The sequence below is a fragment of the Odocoileus virginianus genome, chromosome 18, assembly GCF_023699985.2.
Source record: "Odocoileus virginianus isolate 20LAN1187 ecotype Illinois chromosome 18, Ovbor_1.2, whole genome shotgun sequence".
In the NCBI taxonomy this organism is placed as follows: Eukaryota; Metazoa; Chordata; class Mammalia; order Artiodactyla; family Cervidae; genus Odocoileus; species Odocoileus virginianus.
Genome location: NC_069691.1, coordinates 14,663,095 through 14,681,135, shown reverse-complemented (window position 1 = coordinate 14,681,135; position 18,041 = coordinate 14,663,095). Strand labels below are relative to the sequence as shown.

Sequence of the window (18,041 nt, the reverse complement as noted above, 5' to 3'; positions counted from 1 at the left end):
AGAACCTGATATGTGAAAGGTGCCCTCTCTATACCAGGAAAGGAGCATCCTCCTCTCTGGAGACAAACGATGCCCATAAGAATCTGAACAAATATGTCTTGCTAATTTTTCCCCAGGTCACTACACTTACCTCATACTCTTTGACCTACTATATTTCTACACAACTGACCACTCTTCATCAAATCTAGTATAAAAATACTTAGGGTAATTGTTTCTTTGGATCTCTATTTCCTTATAAAGTTTCCCATGTCACATAAAACTTAAGTAAACCTGCATGCTTTTCTTCTGTTAATCTGACTTTGCCAATTTAACATTCGGACCCAACCAGGAACCTTAAGAGAAAAGAGGAAAATTTTTTTCTCTCCTATGGAACATATGTGGAAAGACAGTGTATCTGCCTTAGAAACTTACATTTGTTGATGATGAAAGAAACAAGTTATACTTTGCAAAAATGCTATTCCTTAAAACATAGATCCATAGGCAAGGATCTCCCTATGTCTGAGAGAAGGTAGATCCATGGCTGTGTATTGACGGAGGTGTCCAGGTTCCTTATGAAAAATTCCATAGGGGACTACGGGGACAGATACATCATTACCTGCCAGTAAACCAGCTCTGGAGATGGGTGCATCACAAATTGTTCAAGTGTGTTTTTTTTTTCCTACCTTCATTCAAGGTAAGAATGATATTGAAATGGCTAGAGGACAGCATGAGTCAACTTTTAATTTGTTTTCAGATGTATTACCTAGGAAGACCAATTTATTTCCTGAAATTATTTTTCTTACTTGTGAGCTTTTATTTGTAAAAATACAATGAATTTGATTAGCAAATAATTTATATGATCTGGGCATTGCTTTGCATTATGAACTGCTAAAAATAAAATCATTCTATATTCACTGCACTCCAAAATAAACTAGATCACAATAATCATCTGCAATTCAATGTACTTCCTATGAAGGAAAATATTTCATAATCTACAGAAGTGGTATCTCAGTCTGCATATGATTATTTTAGCACCAAATCAAGAATATGTTTCTACTAGTATTATTTTCCTTCACTCAAAAATTAAAATAAATATGGAAGTGAAAAAAGCATTTGGATAAAATGTCAAAGGGGAAAGGTTTTGCGAAAAGATAACTGGTTAGATTTTAGACAAGTAAATAGAGGAAATCACAGGAAAATTAAGTTGAAGTGTACAGTAGGCCTTTGAAAATAGAGTTGTAATTCTGGACAGAGATTTGTATGCAGGCATATCTTGGAGCATCGTGAAAATATAGTTGATAGTTGAAACTGGGGAATGTCAAGTAAAGAATCAGAAGGGAAAACTATCAAGGATAAACTTTAAGAAGTTTTATATTTCAAGTCTGAGATTAAAAAAGAACTATTAGGTAACAGGAGGAAAATCAGAGCAGGACTGTGGGACAGAATACGGATTCAGCAAAGTTAGAAATCAGAGTCCAAGGACACTAAGAGATGCTGCTGATGAAGGTGATGCAGCCATCAGGTGAGGACCACCTTCTAGAAGGTCAAAAGAAGAGACAGAGCCATGTTTGAGTACTAAGATCCGACAGTGAGGCCGAGCAAAGTCTATTTGGTTTTTTATTTTTAGATACTGAGGGCTAGTCTTGCTTAAAAGCAGAAGAGGAAGAACTGGGGCTAGTGGAACTGAGAGACTGAGAGCCTTGAATCAGTCCTAAGTGAATGGCAGGTGTGCTAAATGCCCTGGAGACAGGAAGTTTAGGGAGAAGAGGACTAGGAGGAAGAAAATACCTGATGGAGGTAAACACGACTGAAGAGGCAGAGCAGCTCTGGCCAGACTGTAATGATCTTCACCACAAATGTGAAAGTGAGGGAAGGCAGGATTGGGATTCAAAGAAGAGAAAAAGGGTTGTAAGGTTAGGGCTGCACAAAAGAAGAATATGGCTCATGAAACTGCAGTGAAGGCCAAACTGCATTTGTGTAAACCTGTCATAGGCTCAGCCTGTATAATCCTATGCTTCTTTCCCGTCAAGTCTGGCAACTGAGGAGCAGAACAGAGAACATGAGCTGAAACAGCTGCAAGGGTTATCAGTGCATCTGAGAAACAATGAAGCAGATCAAGGAAACTGTGGGTAGGAAAAATAAATCTCTAATAAAATGATGCACCTGATGTGAAGAGCCGACTCATTGGAAAAGACCCTGATGCTGGGAAAGATTGAAGGAAGGAGAAGAAGGGGATGACAGAGGATGAAATGATTGGATGGCATCACCAAATCAATGGACCTGACAGGGAAGCCTAGCATGCTGCAGTCCATGGGGTCACAAAGAGTTGACAGGACAGAGCAACTGAACAACAACAATATAATGAAGACTAGAGGTAATACACGGGAAGGACTGTGACGAGCTAGCAGGCAACTAGTGATGTAGATGTGACAGGCAGACTGGAGTGATGACTGGTCTCAGTGGAGGCAGGCAGTGAAGTTGGGAAAGAAAGAGGACCCAGACAAAACCTCTGAAGCAAAGTAATACCCATTGTATTCTGTGTCTGGGCTGCTGCTAAAAAGAATGTGCCATCAAAGAAGGCTTATAGCCAGGTGATGGAGGAATGGATGACTTTTAACATAGAAAATGAAATCATCAAAAGATAAAGGACATGGATAGGCTAGACATTAAAAATCTAAGCTACAAACAGAAATACTAGAAGGTATGAAAAATAATCAGTGATTTTATGGCATGCAATGTGACATATTTCTCTAGCACACTCAATACCCAAGTTTTCACATACATAGACAGCGTTTGGTGTCATTCATGCACTAGGAAACCCAGCTATTCCCATATACAAATACCTAACTTAAAGAAGACCCAACTAATATCATAAATATCCTTAAAGTTACTAAACCCAGACCCCAGCTGTCATTGGGTTTTTTAGATTTTTAGCTCTTGCTTCCTCTGCCTCTGGGACTAGCACTCTAAGGCTTAGTTTCTAAGTCATGTGGAAGCACCACATAGGGCTATCCTAATTGACTTTTATGAGGTTTTCATTTTCTTTTTGCCTTACTTTCCTTAAGCTACAGGGAGATTATATTTTTGTATCAGAATGAAATGGAGAATTTAAAGCAAAAATGCTTCTAATGAGCCTGCCTTTGCTAACAGAAAATGTTTTTCATTAAACCAAGATATGATCTTAAACTCAGTATAAGAATTATTCTGCTTGGTGGTTCTTGGAATTTATTTTCCTCTAGGTAAGATTTTTATCACATAGCCACACTGCAGAAGGAGTGCAATAAACCTATACATGGCAAATGTAACAATGGGTAATGTATAATTTACAGTATTATTGCATTTATATTGATAAGACTTTCAAGAAGGAATTGATATGCATGTTATACAGAATTATAGCTTAAAATATAACAGAGTAGAGAATATTATAGAAAATGGGTACATAAATTCAATACACTTTGTTTTAGGTAGTATAAATATATCTCTCTCATAGTAGTTCAATATAAAACCATCTGAATAGAGTAGGTTACATACAGGCAATTTATAATGAAAGGAGGAAAAGAAATAAAAACTACATGACTGGAGCGGGGGAAGAGGTGGTAAATAACCTATGATAGTACTCATTCTGCAACATTTACATGCATCATATCAACATATTGTGTACCTTAAACTTACATAATGCTATGTATTTATAATGCTGGAACTAAGTAAAATCAAAAGGAGAGTAAAAACAAAAATTTCTCCCACTGTATAAGATTTCAGGCATCTTTTCTTTTTAGATATTATCTTTATGTTACTGGTATTTAGTATTCAAAGAAATAACCACAGAAGAGCAGGCAAATTAGATGAAAATACACATGAAGAGGAAATATAAATTTTATAAGATTTACTCAATTTTTAAGAGTATTTTTAAGAATATAAGACATAAATGTTATAGAATCTATAACTATCTCTGAGTCATCATTCCCCTCATCCTTGCTATTCCAATCTGCTATTCAAAATTCCTTCTACCTTCACTCTGAAACCCTGCAAAGCAGAGGCTGCTTTCTTACTTCAGAGGAATTACTTCTATGAAGTTAATGTAATTAATCTATTTTATTCCCTCAGTGATACACCAGCTGCCATAGATTCTAAAAATTAACTTAAAAAATATTTTAAGAGGTCAATTTAAACTTGTATTAAATAAAAGCTTCATATATTAAAATGATGAACCAGATAGAAGAATTTCCATAACATACTAAGCTATGATTTTCCTTAGTTCTTAATCCTAGCATTTCCCCTGTTTTCAAAGAACTGACAACCCAGTTTAGAAGAAAAAACAAACACACTTGAAACAGAAAACAATTTGATGTGAAATGGAGTGTGCCAGCTAACTATGCATTGTTAGTTCCAAAGTGAAGGCCTGGATGGGATGAGTCAGACTGGGCCTGAAAAAAGTGATAGGATGAGCTGATCAAAAATGACAGGAAAAGGAAGGAGGCATCACCATTCATGATCCTAAAGGGAGTTAATCGTCACCAGACAAACATTCATTTGTCCAGCAGAACAGCAAAATGTACACAATATCTGAAGCTGCAGGCAGAGAATGTCTCTCATGCTCCTAATTTTTGTTCTTGACATTGTTTTGCTTAATTGAGAACCAAATCCCAACAGATACTATATAAAATAAAATGGAAGAATCACTAATTTCGGCGGAGTTTGATCAGTTTAGATAATTTTGAACAGATCAGTTTTTAATGGAATCTACTTAGTAAAGAGATTGATTGCCTGAAGGAAGCAAGGCAATGAGGAAACCAGACTCTACACTTCTTCAGTAGGATGCTGACTTAGCTGTAGACAGCTGTGATTTGTAGTGACCTAGAAGCACTTTACTTGTCATATCAATTAAACGTAACCAACATACATTTCCACTTGGGGAATTTTCCATTTAAGTAATTTTTTTTTCCCCATAAGCATCCTGTGTAAACAAAATTTTTAAATCATAATGAGACTTCCTAATCAAATCTGTTTCCCAGAATAGGAAGCAAATTTTAGTGGCTCACCTGACAATAGCAGCAGGACCCACCATATGGCATTAATGTGTCTGGGATGCTGGTGTTCATCATTGCAGGAAATTGCTTTGCTGGAGCTACCATGTTGGAAAGAAATCATATCTCTCTCAGTAGGATATAATAGATTCTATATTACACAACAAAAGGGGAGATCCTTATCATCCATCTTTCTTAGAAAGGGATATTTCCAATATATTTCAAATTTGGTTCATCTGAAAAGGAATTTAACCTGGATATAATTCCCTAAGGCATATGGGCCGTGACCCAACCCCATTTCTAGAAAGAAACCTACACTCCGTAAGTGCTACACTGAGTGAGGATGTGAGCTGCAGTATCTCACATGGGAATCCATAAAACACATTCTAAAGTCAGATTAATTTCTGAAAATATAGCCTATTGGATACAAGGGAAAGAAGCAGAGTGGCTATATGGTCCCAACTAAAACTAGTAGTGAGTTTTTGGGTGATGTGGCAGATGTCCTAGACGATGGGTTCTCTTTGTTGCCTAAGGAATTCTGAAAGCTTTTACCAAAAATAAGAAAGCATAAGTTACAAATTTTTCTCTTGTGTAAAACAATATTTGAACAATTTGACCCCAGCTAAAACTTCTAAATCCCAAGATTAGGCAGTTAGAGTAAATAAAAGACTAATAGTTCTTCTAAAGAGGCCCTTCATCTTCCTGCAAATTCTTACATATGGGATTTTCTAATTATAGAAGTACTATTAAAGGTTTGGCCTTTCAGTCCTCTGAGAATTAAGTTGCTAAAATAGAAGCAAGCTCTAGTGTTTACTTCCATCATGCTAATTTAGTCACAGGGGGTTGACAAGACTGCTCTTACCTAAGAACTCAGATGCTTCAGAAGTTGGATTCATTTCCATTAAAATTAACTTTGCCTTTAAAAAAAAAGAGTCCTACTTTATAGAACAAGAAAGATTTTGTGATCTTCCTGAGAACAAAGGCATTATCCCACTCATTCACCATTCAGACTATCCAGGGTTCTCCTTTCAACTGTATGGAAACTAATCTTTGTATTACACCATAGCTCTCTACAACTTTGAACCCTATTAGGAAAATATGTAAGTCTTTTTAAAAAAATTCCATTTCCTGTTTTAATCAAAATATACTTTTATTTTCTTAAGAATAATGGAGTCTGTAACTTCTATTTTCTTCTGATTCAGAGGAAACCTAGCTCTTCAAACCACAAGATGGTAAGCAAGCCCTCAGGTCAGCTTACTCTACTCAAATCAGAGAATAAGAAATGCATAGCTTAAATAATAACAAAATGGTAATAATAAGTAAGAAGAACACTTGGGCCACCTGATGTGAAAAGCTGACTCATTAGAAAAGACCCTGATGCTGGGAAAGATTGAAGGCAGGAGGAGCAGGGAATGACAGAGGATGAGGTGGTTGGATGGCATCATCAACTCGACATATGTGAGTTTGGGCAAGCTCCGGGAGCTGATGATAGACAGGGAAGCTTGGTGTGCTGCAGTCCACGGGGTCGCAAAGAGCCAGAAATGACTGAGCGACTAAACTGAACTGAAGAAGAACATACTGTGTTTATTAAACCTTATCAGGCACTGTGTGACATACTACACAAAGTATTTTACAATGACTATCATGTTTAATCCTCCCTATGAGATAAATACTGTAATTATTGCATTTCTACAGATCAGTTTTTCTTTTTGAAACTTACAAATATGATATCAAATTTACCATTGTCTTTCAGCAAAAAGAGGTCATTTTCCAGTTTTATTTTCTTGTATCTTCCATACACACTTACTCACATGGGATTGCTCTAACTGAAATAGCTTTTGAGTAATCCTTAGATACAACTTTTGCTCAAATATCTGGCCCCAGGTAATAATTTCAAGATTATCTCATGGTGGTTAACATAAAGCACAGTTTAAGATAATCCTCTCTGTGTCTCTGGTACCACCTGCATCATAACCGCTCAATGTGTCTGTGAAAGTGCAAATTCCTGAGCCACTTCGTAAATACAGAACCAGAATCAATGGGGGGCCTGGGAAATGCAGGTTTGACAAGCCCCACGGGCCATTTTTAAGCACAATGAATGATGAAATCAACAACTATATCATTCATGCCCTGAACTCTTTTTTGTATATCTCTCTCAGTTTTCGTGTTTCTTTTTTATATGGACCGTATTTTACTAGATTCACACAAGCATATAATAAACACTTTGAGTGTGTATTAAAAAAATGTTCATTTGTTTTCCTTTCTATTCCTAAATATAATTTGGTACTAAGATTTTAGAGATGTTACTTTAAGTTGAAGTCATAACAGAGAATATGAAAGAAAACAACTATGAAGAGGTGAAAATATTGCTAAGCCACCAGGTCACACATGATAGTGATGTAAGTACTTCCTGTCCCACTGGATCTCCCTCCTCAAAAAATAGTCACAGAAGAAAGAGCAGCTCTCCAGGGTTCCAGGACCATGAAAGGAATCTGGATTCCTATGAGTCTTTAAATATTAATACATGTGCAAGTAAAATCTGATTGTTTATTTTTTTTAATTTACCTTAGTATGAGGTTTAATTTAACCTCAGTGAAGAAAATGGCCCTGACTTCATACATATCTATCAAATAAATAAATGAGTCAATTTATCCTTCAAGACACTTTTAGCAACTCTCAATCTCATATGATCCCAAAATAAACAACAAAAACAGAAAATTGTATAATGGCTTACTTATAACTTGCCTGGTGGCCCAGACAGTAAAACATCTGCCTACATTGCGGGAGACCCGGGTTCAAACCCTGGGTCAGGAAGATCACCCGGAGAAGAAAATGGCAACTCACTCCAGTATTCTTGCCAGAGAAGGCAATGGTACCTCACTCCAGTGTTCTTGCCTGGAGAATCCCATGGACGGAGGAGCCTGGTGGGCTGCCATCTATGGGGTCGGACAGAGTCGGCCAAGAATGAAGTGACTTAGCAGCAGCAGCAGCCAGTATTCTTGCCTGGAAGATCCCATGGACGAACCTGGTAGGCTATAGTCCATGGGGTCGCAAACAGTCAGACATGACTGAGCAATTTCACTTTCACATATGACTAAAAATGTTCACTAATAAAAAAATTAAAAAGCAAGCAGTTCATTCCATCAAGAAATTGAATGATTTAACTCATTCCTCAAGTGGAATTTTAAAAAAAGACATTCATTTATCTGGTAGCATATAGATAGAAAGTACCTGGGCAAGGCAGTAAATAGCAAATTTGGTATACAGAAAAACATATTTTATGAGATTATCTGTCACCCACCACTTAGGTAAGACCCAAAATCAAATAAGTATTCATGATCCAGGACTTATTAATGTGCACCTGAGTTAGAACAGCACACTCCACAAACCCCGCAAGGGCAAGGCCAAGACATTTACTATGCTTTCTTGTTTTCAGCACTACCTGTTCATGTTTTCCGAGGTTCTCTAAGAATAATGAAAGTAGATGAACAGAGAAGAAAATACCTCACTTGAATCCAATCTTTCTCTTGGAAGTTCTCCTCAGCTGGAGGCATCTCTCCTCTTTGCCATCCAGCCCCTTTGAAAGTGTCTTTCCTCTTTTGGTCTTCAATTTCCTGCCTTATTACAATTATTGGCTCCTTCTCTTGTAACTACTCTGAAAGCATTCCTAGCCAAGCACAGTTGTATTGCATAATATTTTTCATTATATACCAACCTATTCCTTTCTAAGCTTTATTAATTTCATGCTAATTCCAGAATTTATAATTAATGATTAATCTAGAGCACATTCACATCCAAATACTCAAAGCTGGGAAAATCTTTCTAGAGTTTCTATCCTATCACTGCAGCTAATAACACTGCCTGCTGAACACACTAATAACATGAATGATGTAAGTGGTATAATTTTTCCAATGTTCTCTGTTTTTTAACAAGGATACCTCTCACAGTATAACCTATGGGGGCATTAGAAATAAAAAAAACATTAGGAGGTTTCCACTGTGGAAAATACAGGCTATGGAATAGAAGAAAATGCAGTTAACAGCTTTCAGGCCTCACTCATACACTCATTACTGTACACAGAGTGGATAATTCAACAGCAATTCAGTCAGAGCCCCACTAACAAATGGTGAGCAATGGTATCACTGCTCTGTCACATCCTCTCTCATACCCTTGTCAGGAAACAGCAATTCCTACCCTTAGCTAGGCCAAAATCAGGACAGGTTTCCAGCTACACAGGTAGCCAGGTTTTCTCTCCAGAAACAGCTTTTGGGAACCTTCTTCCAGATGTCATCTCTGTGGATGTTAGAAACACCTCTGGCAGTGAGGTATCTGGCTATTAACTACGAACAACTGGTCCCAAGCACTCCAAATGGATCAATGGATAACTAAGGGTACGACTCCATGCCAGGGCCTGGAATTGGGGGCTCCAAGAGGACCACTTGGCCCAATACTCATTAATAAGGGTCAAATCTAGACTCCTGGCTTTCTCTCTAAATGAAAGAAGTGTTAACTTGCTGAATGTAATCATTTAAAACATAGAACGGCTTTTATGACAGGAGTTGGCATTTCTTTTCAAAATTATTAAAACCCTGAAAAACAGACATGGTCTGGGCCTCTCCTGATATCTGCCCATCCTCAATTCATTCCATAACTGTTTTCTGCAATGATGCCAGCTGAACAGATTCTGCGTTGAGCAGGCAGGTAATCTTCTTCTTGTGAAGTATTAACCTAGAATTTCTACTGTTGTTGTTTAGTCGCTAAGAGGTGTCTGACTCTTTTGCAAGCCCAAGGACTGTAGTCTGCAAGGCTTCTCTATCCATGGGATTTCCCAGGCAAGAAAACTAGAATGGGTTGCCATTTTCTTCTCCAGGGAATCTTCCTGACCCAAGGATTGAATGCTTGTCTCCCTTATTGACAGGCAGATTCTTTACCACTGAGCCGCCAGAGAAACCCCTATCCTATAACTAGCCTTGGACAATACACACACACACACACACACACACACACACACACACATATATATGTATACATATACATACCATGAGGCATGTGGGATCTTAGTTCCTCAACCAAGGATTGAACCCATGCCCCCTGCAATGGAAGTACAGCCTTAACCAATGGATCACCAGCAAACCCTAGATTATATGCTTTTTAAGGGCAAGTTCTATGCCTACCTTAACTTCCTATATCCAAGGTATTTTATTTGCAAATTAGCCCTCAGAAGGCAACAGATTAATATCCAGGGATGAACTATGTCTGACTGAGAGAATATCTAAATGAATCAAAGGAATATGCAGTCATCCCAGACCAGGATTGGGAATGAGATTTATTGGAATTCTATAAAAAATTGCAATATCCCTAAATAGAAATATGGGCAAATTTGCCATCAATTGGCTCTTTTAAAAAACAGTAGATTTGAATATCTTTAAAATCTTTAAGCTTTCCTCACATGTATCGCTGTTTGACTAATACTCTGAAAAGATGAGCTAGCAAGTTTAACCATCTCATTCTCCCTCAACACGGTCTGTGAGCAAATCAGAGAATGCATAAGGTTTTAAAGACATCTCATAAATGTGTTTTTCCCTATCAGTTAAAAATCATCTATAATAGTGCATAGTACTTTTATCATGTGAGCATACATAATTTTAGCCCAGTTTTAATTAAAAGATAAGGCTGATTTATAATTACTAGTACATTTGCATGCCAATAATTAGCTCACTTAATTTTTAACAGGAGTTCTATACAGCAGATAAAACAAGACTTTGGCTATCTTTCTAACAGGCTATTGTGCTTGGCAAATCTCTTCTCACAGATCAGATAATGTTAAACTTTAGTTCAATTTAAATTAAATTATTCCTTCATTTCTAATTGATCAGTCTACATGCAAGAGACTATATGCTAGTATTACAATCTTTGTTTCCACATAGTTTGTTCCAGCTGCATTACCTTTCAACACACTGTATGAAGTTTCCTCTTTCCCCCGGGAAATTCCTAGTCACAACAGCAAAAAATTCTTGTTCATCTCTTATTCCACCGCATCCTCTGAGATGCTCAGCAATCTGGGCAAAGGTCTACAGGTTAGAAGAAGCAAGGAAGGAGGGGGAGGAATGCTGCAATCTCTTTGTCATCCTAACCAGGCACGTACACATTTCACCACTCGCTCCACCAGTAAATTTCTGGGAAACCAGAGTTGGAAGCCTGGCATTGGCGAAACTGGGAAACACAGAATCATCTTAGGAGGAAAACTATTACTAAATCAAGTCCTTTTTTTAAACCTCATGTTTATTTTTTTTTTAAAAGAGCAACAAGCTCCTCATAAAATAAGAAACTCAATACAGAAGAATATTACACAAAACTTAAAAGCTCCCTTCCCTGTTTTCCCACTACGCAAAGTTGACCACTCCTAATTTTGCTGCTTCTTGAGACTTTTTCCAAGAATATATGATCATATAAGGGCATACACTTTTTACACAAAAGTAAAAACAGAATATATTTTCCATATTATTCTACAATACTCTCTTCTCTGAACATACTTTCTCTCCTCATGTCAATATACACATAAGCATTTATACATAAATATTAATAAATATAGTTATTTAAGTTAACCAGTATTCAATTATGGACTTCCCTGGTGGCTCAGAGGTTAAAGCGTCTGCCTGCAATATGGGAGACCTGGGTTTGATCCCTGGGTTGGGAAGATCCCCTGGAGAAGAAAATGGCAACCCACTCCAGTATTCTTGCCTGGAGAATCCCATGGACGGAGGAGACTGGTGGGCTACAGTCCACGGGGTCGCAAAGAGTCGGACACGACTGAGCGACTTCACTTCACTTCAGTATTCAATTATATAGTTATAATAATTTAACACTTCTCTCTTAATGAACATTTAGTTCGTTTCCATTTTTTCTATTATAAACTATGGAAATAAACATTGAATATACCTTTCTTTGGACACAAATACACCTATACAATAACTATTTATAAAGGGAAGTGCTGAATAAAATTACTATACTGTTTTCATTTGAGTGGGAAACATCAAAAGCTATAGCTGTTTACACTCCTGGAAGCACAGTGTGAAAGTGCACGCTCCCCCATAACCTTGCCAACACCAGGTACTACCAACATCTTCATCTTTTCCAATCTGATTAGCAAAAGAGAAGTTCTTAATTAAAAACATCATATAGACACAACAGCAGTGCCATCTATAGCTGACATACACAGGCTGACCATGTCCCTCGATACACTTCTATCCCTATAATGAGTGTACAAGCAATTTCATAATTTCTCTCCTTGTTTAATCTGCTAGATGATACTTCTGATTTTACCAGGTGATATTTATTATAATGCTGCATAGTAGAAACTCCTAGAGTTTGAAGAGCCCTGGCAAATAGGGTGTTAGAAAGTCCAAGAGCCGGGGGAAAGTGCCTGCCTCTTAAACACCTACACATCTGCTCTCAGCCCACATCTGAGCACCGTCTCCAGACATCCCAGTGTCAAGACCCAGGAGCCACCATGCCACCTAACCTGAATGTGAATCTAGGTAACTACTCACTAGCTTCATGTCAAAAAGCAAGCTATTTAACATCCCCACACTTTGCTTTTTTTTCTGTATAGATAATAAATGATATTTACCTCTTCAAATCGATATAAAATTAAATAATGTACACAACGTAATAGGTACAGTACTTGACATACAGTAAGTGTGAAAAATTGCTATTTTTATACTACTATGCTTTTTTTGAACACATATCCACCAAACAAAAAAAGACCTATTTTACAAATTCAAGAAAGGAAGAGACTGTTCTCTTCCCCAAACTTGGAGCACGTAATACCTAGAATGGGTTTTAAATCAATTCGTGCAACGTCATGTCAACAGGGATGCTTCCAAAACTCAGTTAATCAGCAATGGCCTCTACCTTGTGCTCAGGATTTCTGGGATAAAGATCAGCCAGTCCCCACGCATTCTCACTTCTAAGACTCCTTCCCCAAGGTCTATGTTAGATCATCTGTTTACTTTGTTTCTTTCTGCTTTAGAAGTACAGTTTTCTTCTGCTCACAAAGCAATATATTTGTATTCAGTTTTTTCTTGAGTGGTAGCCTCTTCCTTGAACAGCAATATGGTACATTTGTATAAAAGTCATAAGGCTAACATACTCCCTTGATTTACTACATAGTAAAATTCACCTTCTTCCCCTTTCCCTATGAGAATTTCACACTCCAGCATAAACCTCCATCAAAGGAGGCATGAGAAATGAAAAATAAAAGCTTACTGCTTTCTCAAATGTTATTCTCATCCTTTCAAAAAGAAAGGGGGGAAAAAACCTATTTTTGAGTGGAAGGTTACTTCAGGTTATCACATGAAAACCTGTTGTTCCTGCCACATGAGTCAATCAAGATAAGAAGGCATTGATAAATTTGATTTAGGTCCACCTAAGTGTTTGCTGTTAAATAAAATTACTTATGAGTCACATAATGTGTACTGAGGTACACGCACATACACGAATTCTCAAGCTGTTGTCCATATGGTTCATTTACTGGATGCACACATTTCTTAGCTCCAGAAATAACACTGTTTGCATTCTGGGACTATCTCAGCTTTCTTGTTTTAGTCCCATCACACCCACTCCTAAGCGCCACTCTACCTTGCCCTCCATGGCTCCGTGATACCTTTTTCATTTCAATTTTTTTCATTTCATTCATTTCACTTTTTCATTTCTCTGTGCTTGCACTCAGGCTGGCCCTTTTGCCTAGAGATACTGTGTCCTCTCCACCCAACCACTCCAATATCAAACTCCCATGCATCCTTCAAGCCCAACTCAAATGTCTGGTCCCTCCCTTTACTTCATTCCTCTCTCTCTCATACATCTCAAGTTAACTTCTGCCACATAATCTTGTATGTACATCTCTCTCCCTTCACTGAGATTCTGTATCTCTTGAGAATAGGTGCCTATGATTTGCTTTTAAAATCTTTTATCTCCAAGAGTTTACATATAAAATACATAATAGTGTTTCCATTCACATGCACTATTCATACAAAAATTCATCTGCAGGCCACAGTAACCAGGAAAGAATTTGCGAAATCAGCAGAGGATTTTTTTTTTTCCTCCTCTTGATTGATTTTGGTGTCATTCCTATACACTGTAAGTTACAAACTGATTTCCCCAGTGGCCATCAGAGATGTAAGAATCTGAAAGAGCAAATCAAATGCCTTGTCTTCTGCCTTGACTTTTGTATTAAAGGTATATGGGCTTGGCTGTGCTGACAGCTCAGTACACAAAGCAGGAGCGGTAATCAGATCATGTCATTTTGCACAGCTCCTCAATATAAACAAGGCAGTCATGGTGTTGAAATCCCCATTTCACCTGGGATCCACAAGTATCTAATATACTGAACAAAGCAGCTCAGCCCATCTTACTCCTAAAGAACTTGCACAAATGTCTAAGTACTGAGCATGCAGTTATTATCTGCTGAGTGAAAGACTATCCTTATTATAATCTCACCAATTAAGGCACTCCCATGCATATCCGGACATCAAGCTGAAGAAGCACTTGCCACAGAGCTTTAATGTAATTAGCTCAAAGACAACAATCCTCTTTGCTCATCCAATTATTTTATTTAATGTATGAAATATCTGAAAACATTCAAGACTTCCGGGCATCCGAGGCTCTCTATAAGAGGGGGTGTGTATGGGAGGGGGGATCGGGATGGGGAACACATGTAAATCCATGGCTGATTCATGTCAATGTATGGCAAAAACCACTACAATATTGTAAAGTAATTAGCCTCCAACTAATAAAAATAAATGGAAAAAAATAAAAAAGAGGGGTTGTGTAGGATAATGAAGGACTGGGTAAAGGGAAATGTTTAACAGTTTATAAACTCCTACAGATACTGTTATATATTTCATAAATTCATAACATGCATTTTCTTATGAACTCCTCACATCTACCTAAGCACAAGGGACCACAATATCATTTATTCAAGGATATTAAGCTTTAAAAAAAACTACCCAGTTAGCCACCTTGCACCTCTGACCTAGTCCACTTGTTATACACCCATAGTGATCATGATATTACCCTGGGCAGGACTCTCCAAAACTTACAGAACTTGCCCAAACCCCCAGATCGGCACTGAAATCTATTCACAGATTGTCTCCCAATCAAGTATCCAATAAATCTCTTTCTATTCCACTAAATGTAAGCTCCAACCAAGGGGAATGCAACTCTTGTTTTCAGAGCTCTTACTACCTATATACCAGGCACTATTTAACAGGAGAGATACATTTTCTCATTTACTCTTCAGAATAGCCCCGCCAGGGAGCCTTTATGTTTTAGATTTAGAGATGAGGAAAACTTAAGCTTAAAATGATAATAAAAATTTTCTAAGGCCACACAAGTCAATAATGTAGCCAGCATTTGAATACTGAATCCAAGCTCTCTAAAATATAAAAGCTGTATTGAATAGGCCTGTAATTTCTGACTTCAACACCAGTCTCTATCCTCAGTGCCATTGTGGTGTTGGGTACATGGTAGTCACTCAATAAATTTTTGTTGAATAAATAAAACAAGATCCTGTGGGTTTTGTATGTTTGCTTTTTGACTATATTGGAAAAGGCCACCTACCTGCAACCTTCAACCCCTTTCTCAAGTTCATATTCTTCCATGATGTTTTTCATGACTGGCCTTTCCAGCTCATTTTAGTCTCTTAATTCATGGGCTATGCTAGAAAATCACAATAAATGCCCAAATTCCTTGTAACATTTATGTATTTGTTGACCTTTTTCACTTATTTTTATCCCATGGTCTCATTAATTCTTAAACTTTGAATTCTTTACACCATCTAGCTGAATGCCTGGCCCCCAATGATAACTGATACAGGCATTTTCTATGCTGGACTATATTCTACTTGTCTGCAATACTATGAGATAAGAATTATTTGTAAGCATTGCTATTCTGACAACTCAGAGCACTTCTTTTTCAGACATAGACACTGGATCTTTTGTTGTGGACAAACTCTTAACTTTAATCTGTATTTATTTCCTTAAGAAACAACTGAACAGCAAATTTCTGAACCTACTACTTCATCAAGGATCAGAGAACTCAACTTTGAATTCAGTCAATGGGAGCCTTGGCCTCAGGGTAATATAGTATCTGCGAGCTACATTACCTTTCCTTTTTTTTTTTTTTTTTTATTAGTTGGAGGCTAATTACTTTACAACATTGCAGTGGTTTTTGTCATACATTGACATGAATCAGCCATGGATATACATGTATTCCCCATCCCGATCCCCCCTCCCACCTCCCTCTCCACCCGATCCCTCTGGGTCTTCCCAGTGCACCAGCCCCGAGCACTTGTCTCATGCATCCAACCTGGGCTGGTGATCTGTTTCACCCTAGATAATATACATGTTTCAATGCTGTTCTCTTGAAACATCCCACCCTCGCCTTCTCCCACAGAGTCCAAAAGTCTGTTCTATTCATCTGTGTCTCTTTTTCTGTTTTGCATATAGGGTTATTGTTACCATCTTTCTAAATTCCATATATATGTGTTAGTATACTGTAATGGTCTTTATCTTTCTGGCTTACTTCACTCTGTATAATGGGCTCCAGTTTCATTAGTGACCTGGAGAGCTTGTGAGATGTCTTTGACTACTTCATTCTCTCACATATAAAATGAATGCAACATTCTACTCCCTCAGCAACAGCCGACACGGGGCGGAGGAGTGGGGCCACCACCACCACCACGAGGCTCCCGACTCTTCCCACGGGAAGAAGACCCGAGAGAGCGAGCGCAATCACCGGACCACTGAGGCCGAGCCCAAGCCTCTGGAAGAGCCAAAACACGAGACCAAAAAGCTCAAGAGTCTCTCAGAGTATGCCCAGACGCTGCAGCTGGGTTGGAACGGGCTCCTGGTGTTGAAAAACAGCTGCTTCCCAACATCTATGCACATCCTAGAGGGGGACCAGGGGGTGATCAGCAGTCTCCTCAAAGACCATACTTCCGGGAGTAAGTTGACCCAGCTGAAGATTGCCCAGCGCCTTCGCCTGGACCAGCCCAAGCTCGATGAGGTCACGAGACGCATCAAGCAGGGGAGCCCCAACGGCTACGCAGTGCTCCTGGCCACCCAGGCGGCCCCCGGCGGGCCCGGCTCCGAGGGGACGCCCGCAGTGGAGCCTGGCCTACAGAGGCGGCTTCTCAGGAACCTGGTCTCCTACTTGAAACAGAAGCAGGCTGCAGGGGTGATCAGCCTGCCAGTGGGTGGATCCAAGGGCAGAGACAGCACAGGCATGCTCTACGCCTTCCCACCCTGTGACTTCTCACAGCAGTACCTCCAGTCAGCACTGAGGACATTGGGCAAGCTAGAGGAAGAGCACATGGTGATAGTTATAGTGAGAGACACAGCCTAGCCCAGACCTGGCCTTTGCAGCCTGTTTGTCACTAAAGCAGTTATTTTAAAATCTGACCACCGCCGCCCTGCACCCCCTGGCCCATCTTACACCCTTGATTTGAATTCTCTGCTGGGTTACCCTGTTTCATTTGGTAGGGGACCAAAGTCCTATCTCCCCATCAAAAACTAAGTTCTTAGTTTTGGGTTTTTTGTTTTTTTTTTTTTTCTTTTTACCGTGATGAGAAGGGACTCCTGTCATGTTGGCTTCTAGTGTATGAAATACTGTCTGCTGTGTTCTGTATTTTTTTATTTTTTAACTAACTGTATGGAAAATTGTCAGTAAAGCCTTTGTCAGAGGATGGATTTTTAAAAAAAAAAAAATTAAAAAAAAAATAAAATGAATGCAACATTCTAATAAATTTGTTACTTTTTTGCCTTGACTTTTCAGTAGTGAAGTAATTTTTTTTTTCTTAAGAAAAATGTATTTGATAACCAGTAACCTTTATTTCAGGCTTCCTTGGTGGCTCAGATGGTAAAGAATATGCCTGCAATGCAGGAGACCTGGCTTTGATCCCTAGGTTGGGAAGATCCCCTGGAAAAGGGAAAGGCTACCCACTCCAGTATTCTGGCCTGGAGAATTCCATGGACAGAG

At 38.5% G+C, this 18,041-nt stretch overlaps 1 protein-coding gene across 1 annotated transcript; it reads left to right on the top strand.

Moving 5' to 3' along the window:
- Nucleotides 1-16,673: 16,673 nt before the first annotated feature.
- LOC139039406 (putative RNA-binding protein 15B) lies at nucleotides 16,674-17,579 on the top strand. The gene has a single exon (XM_070480159.1). The coding sequence runs from the start codon at nucleotides 16,674-16,676 to the stop codon at nucleotides 17,406-17,408; it is 735 nt and encodes a 244-aa protein (XP_070336260.1). The 3' UTR covers nucleotides 17,409-17,579.
- The last annotated feature ends 462 nt before the right edge of the window (nucleotides 17,580-18,041 follow it).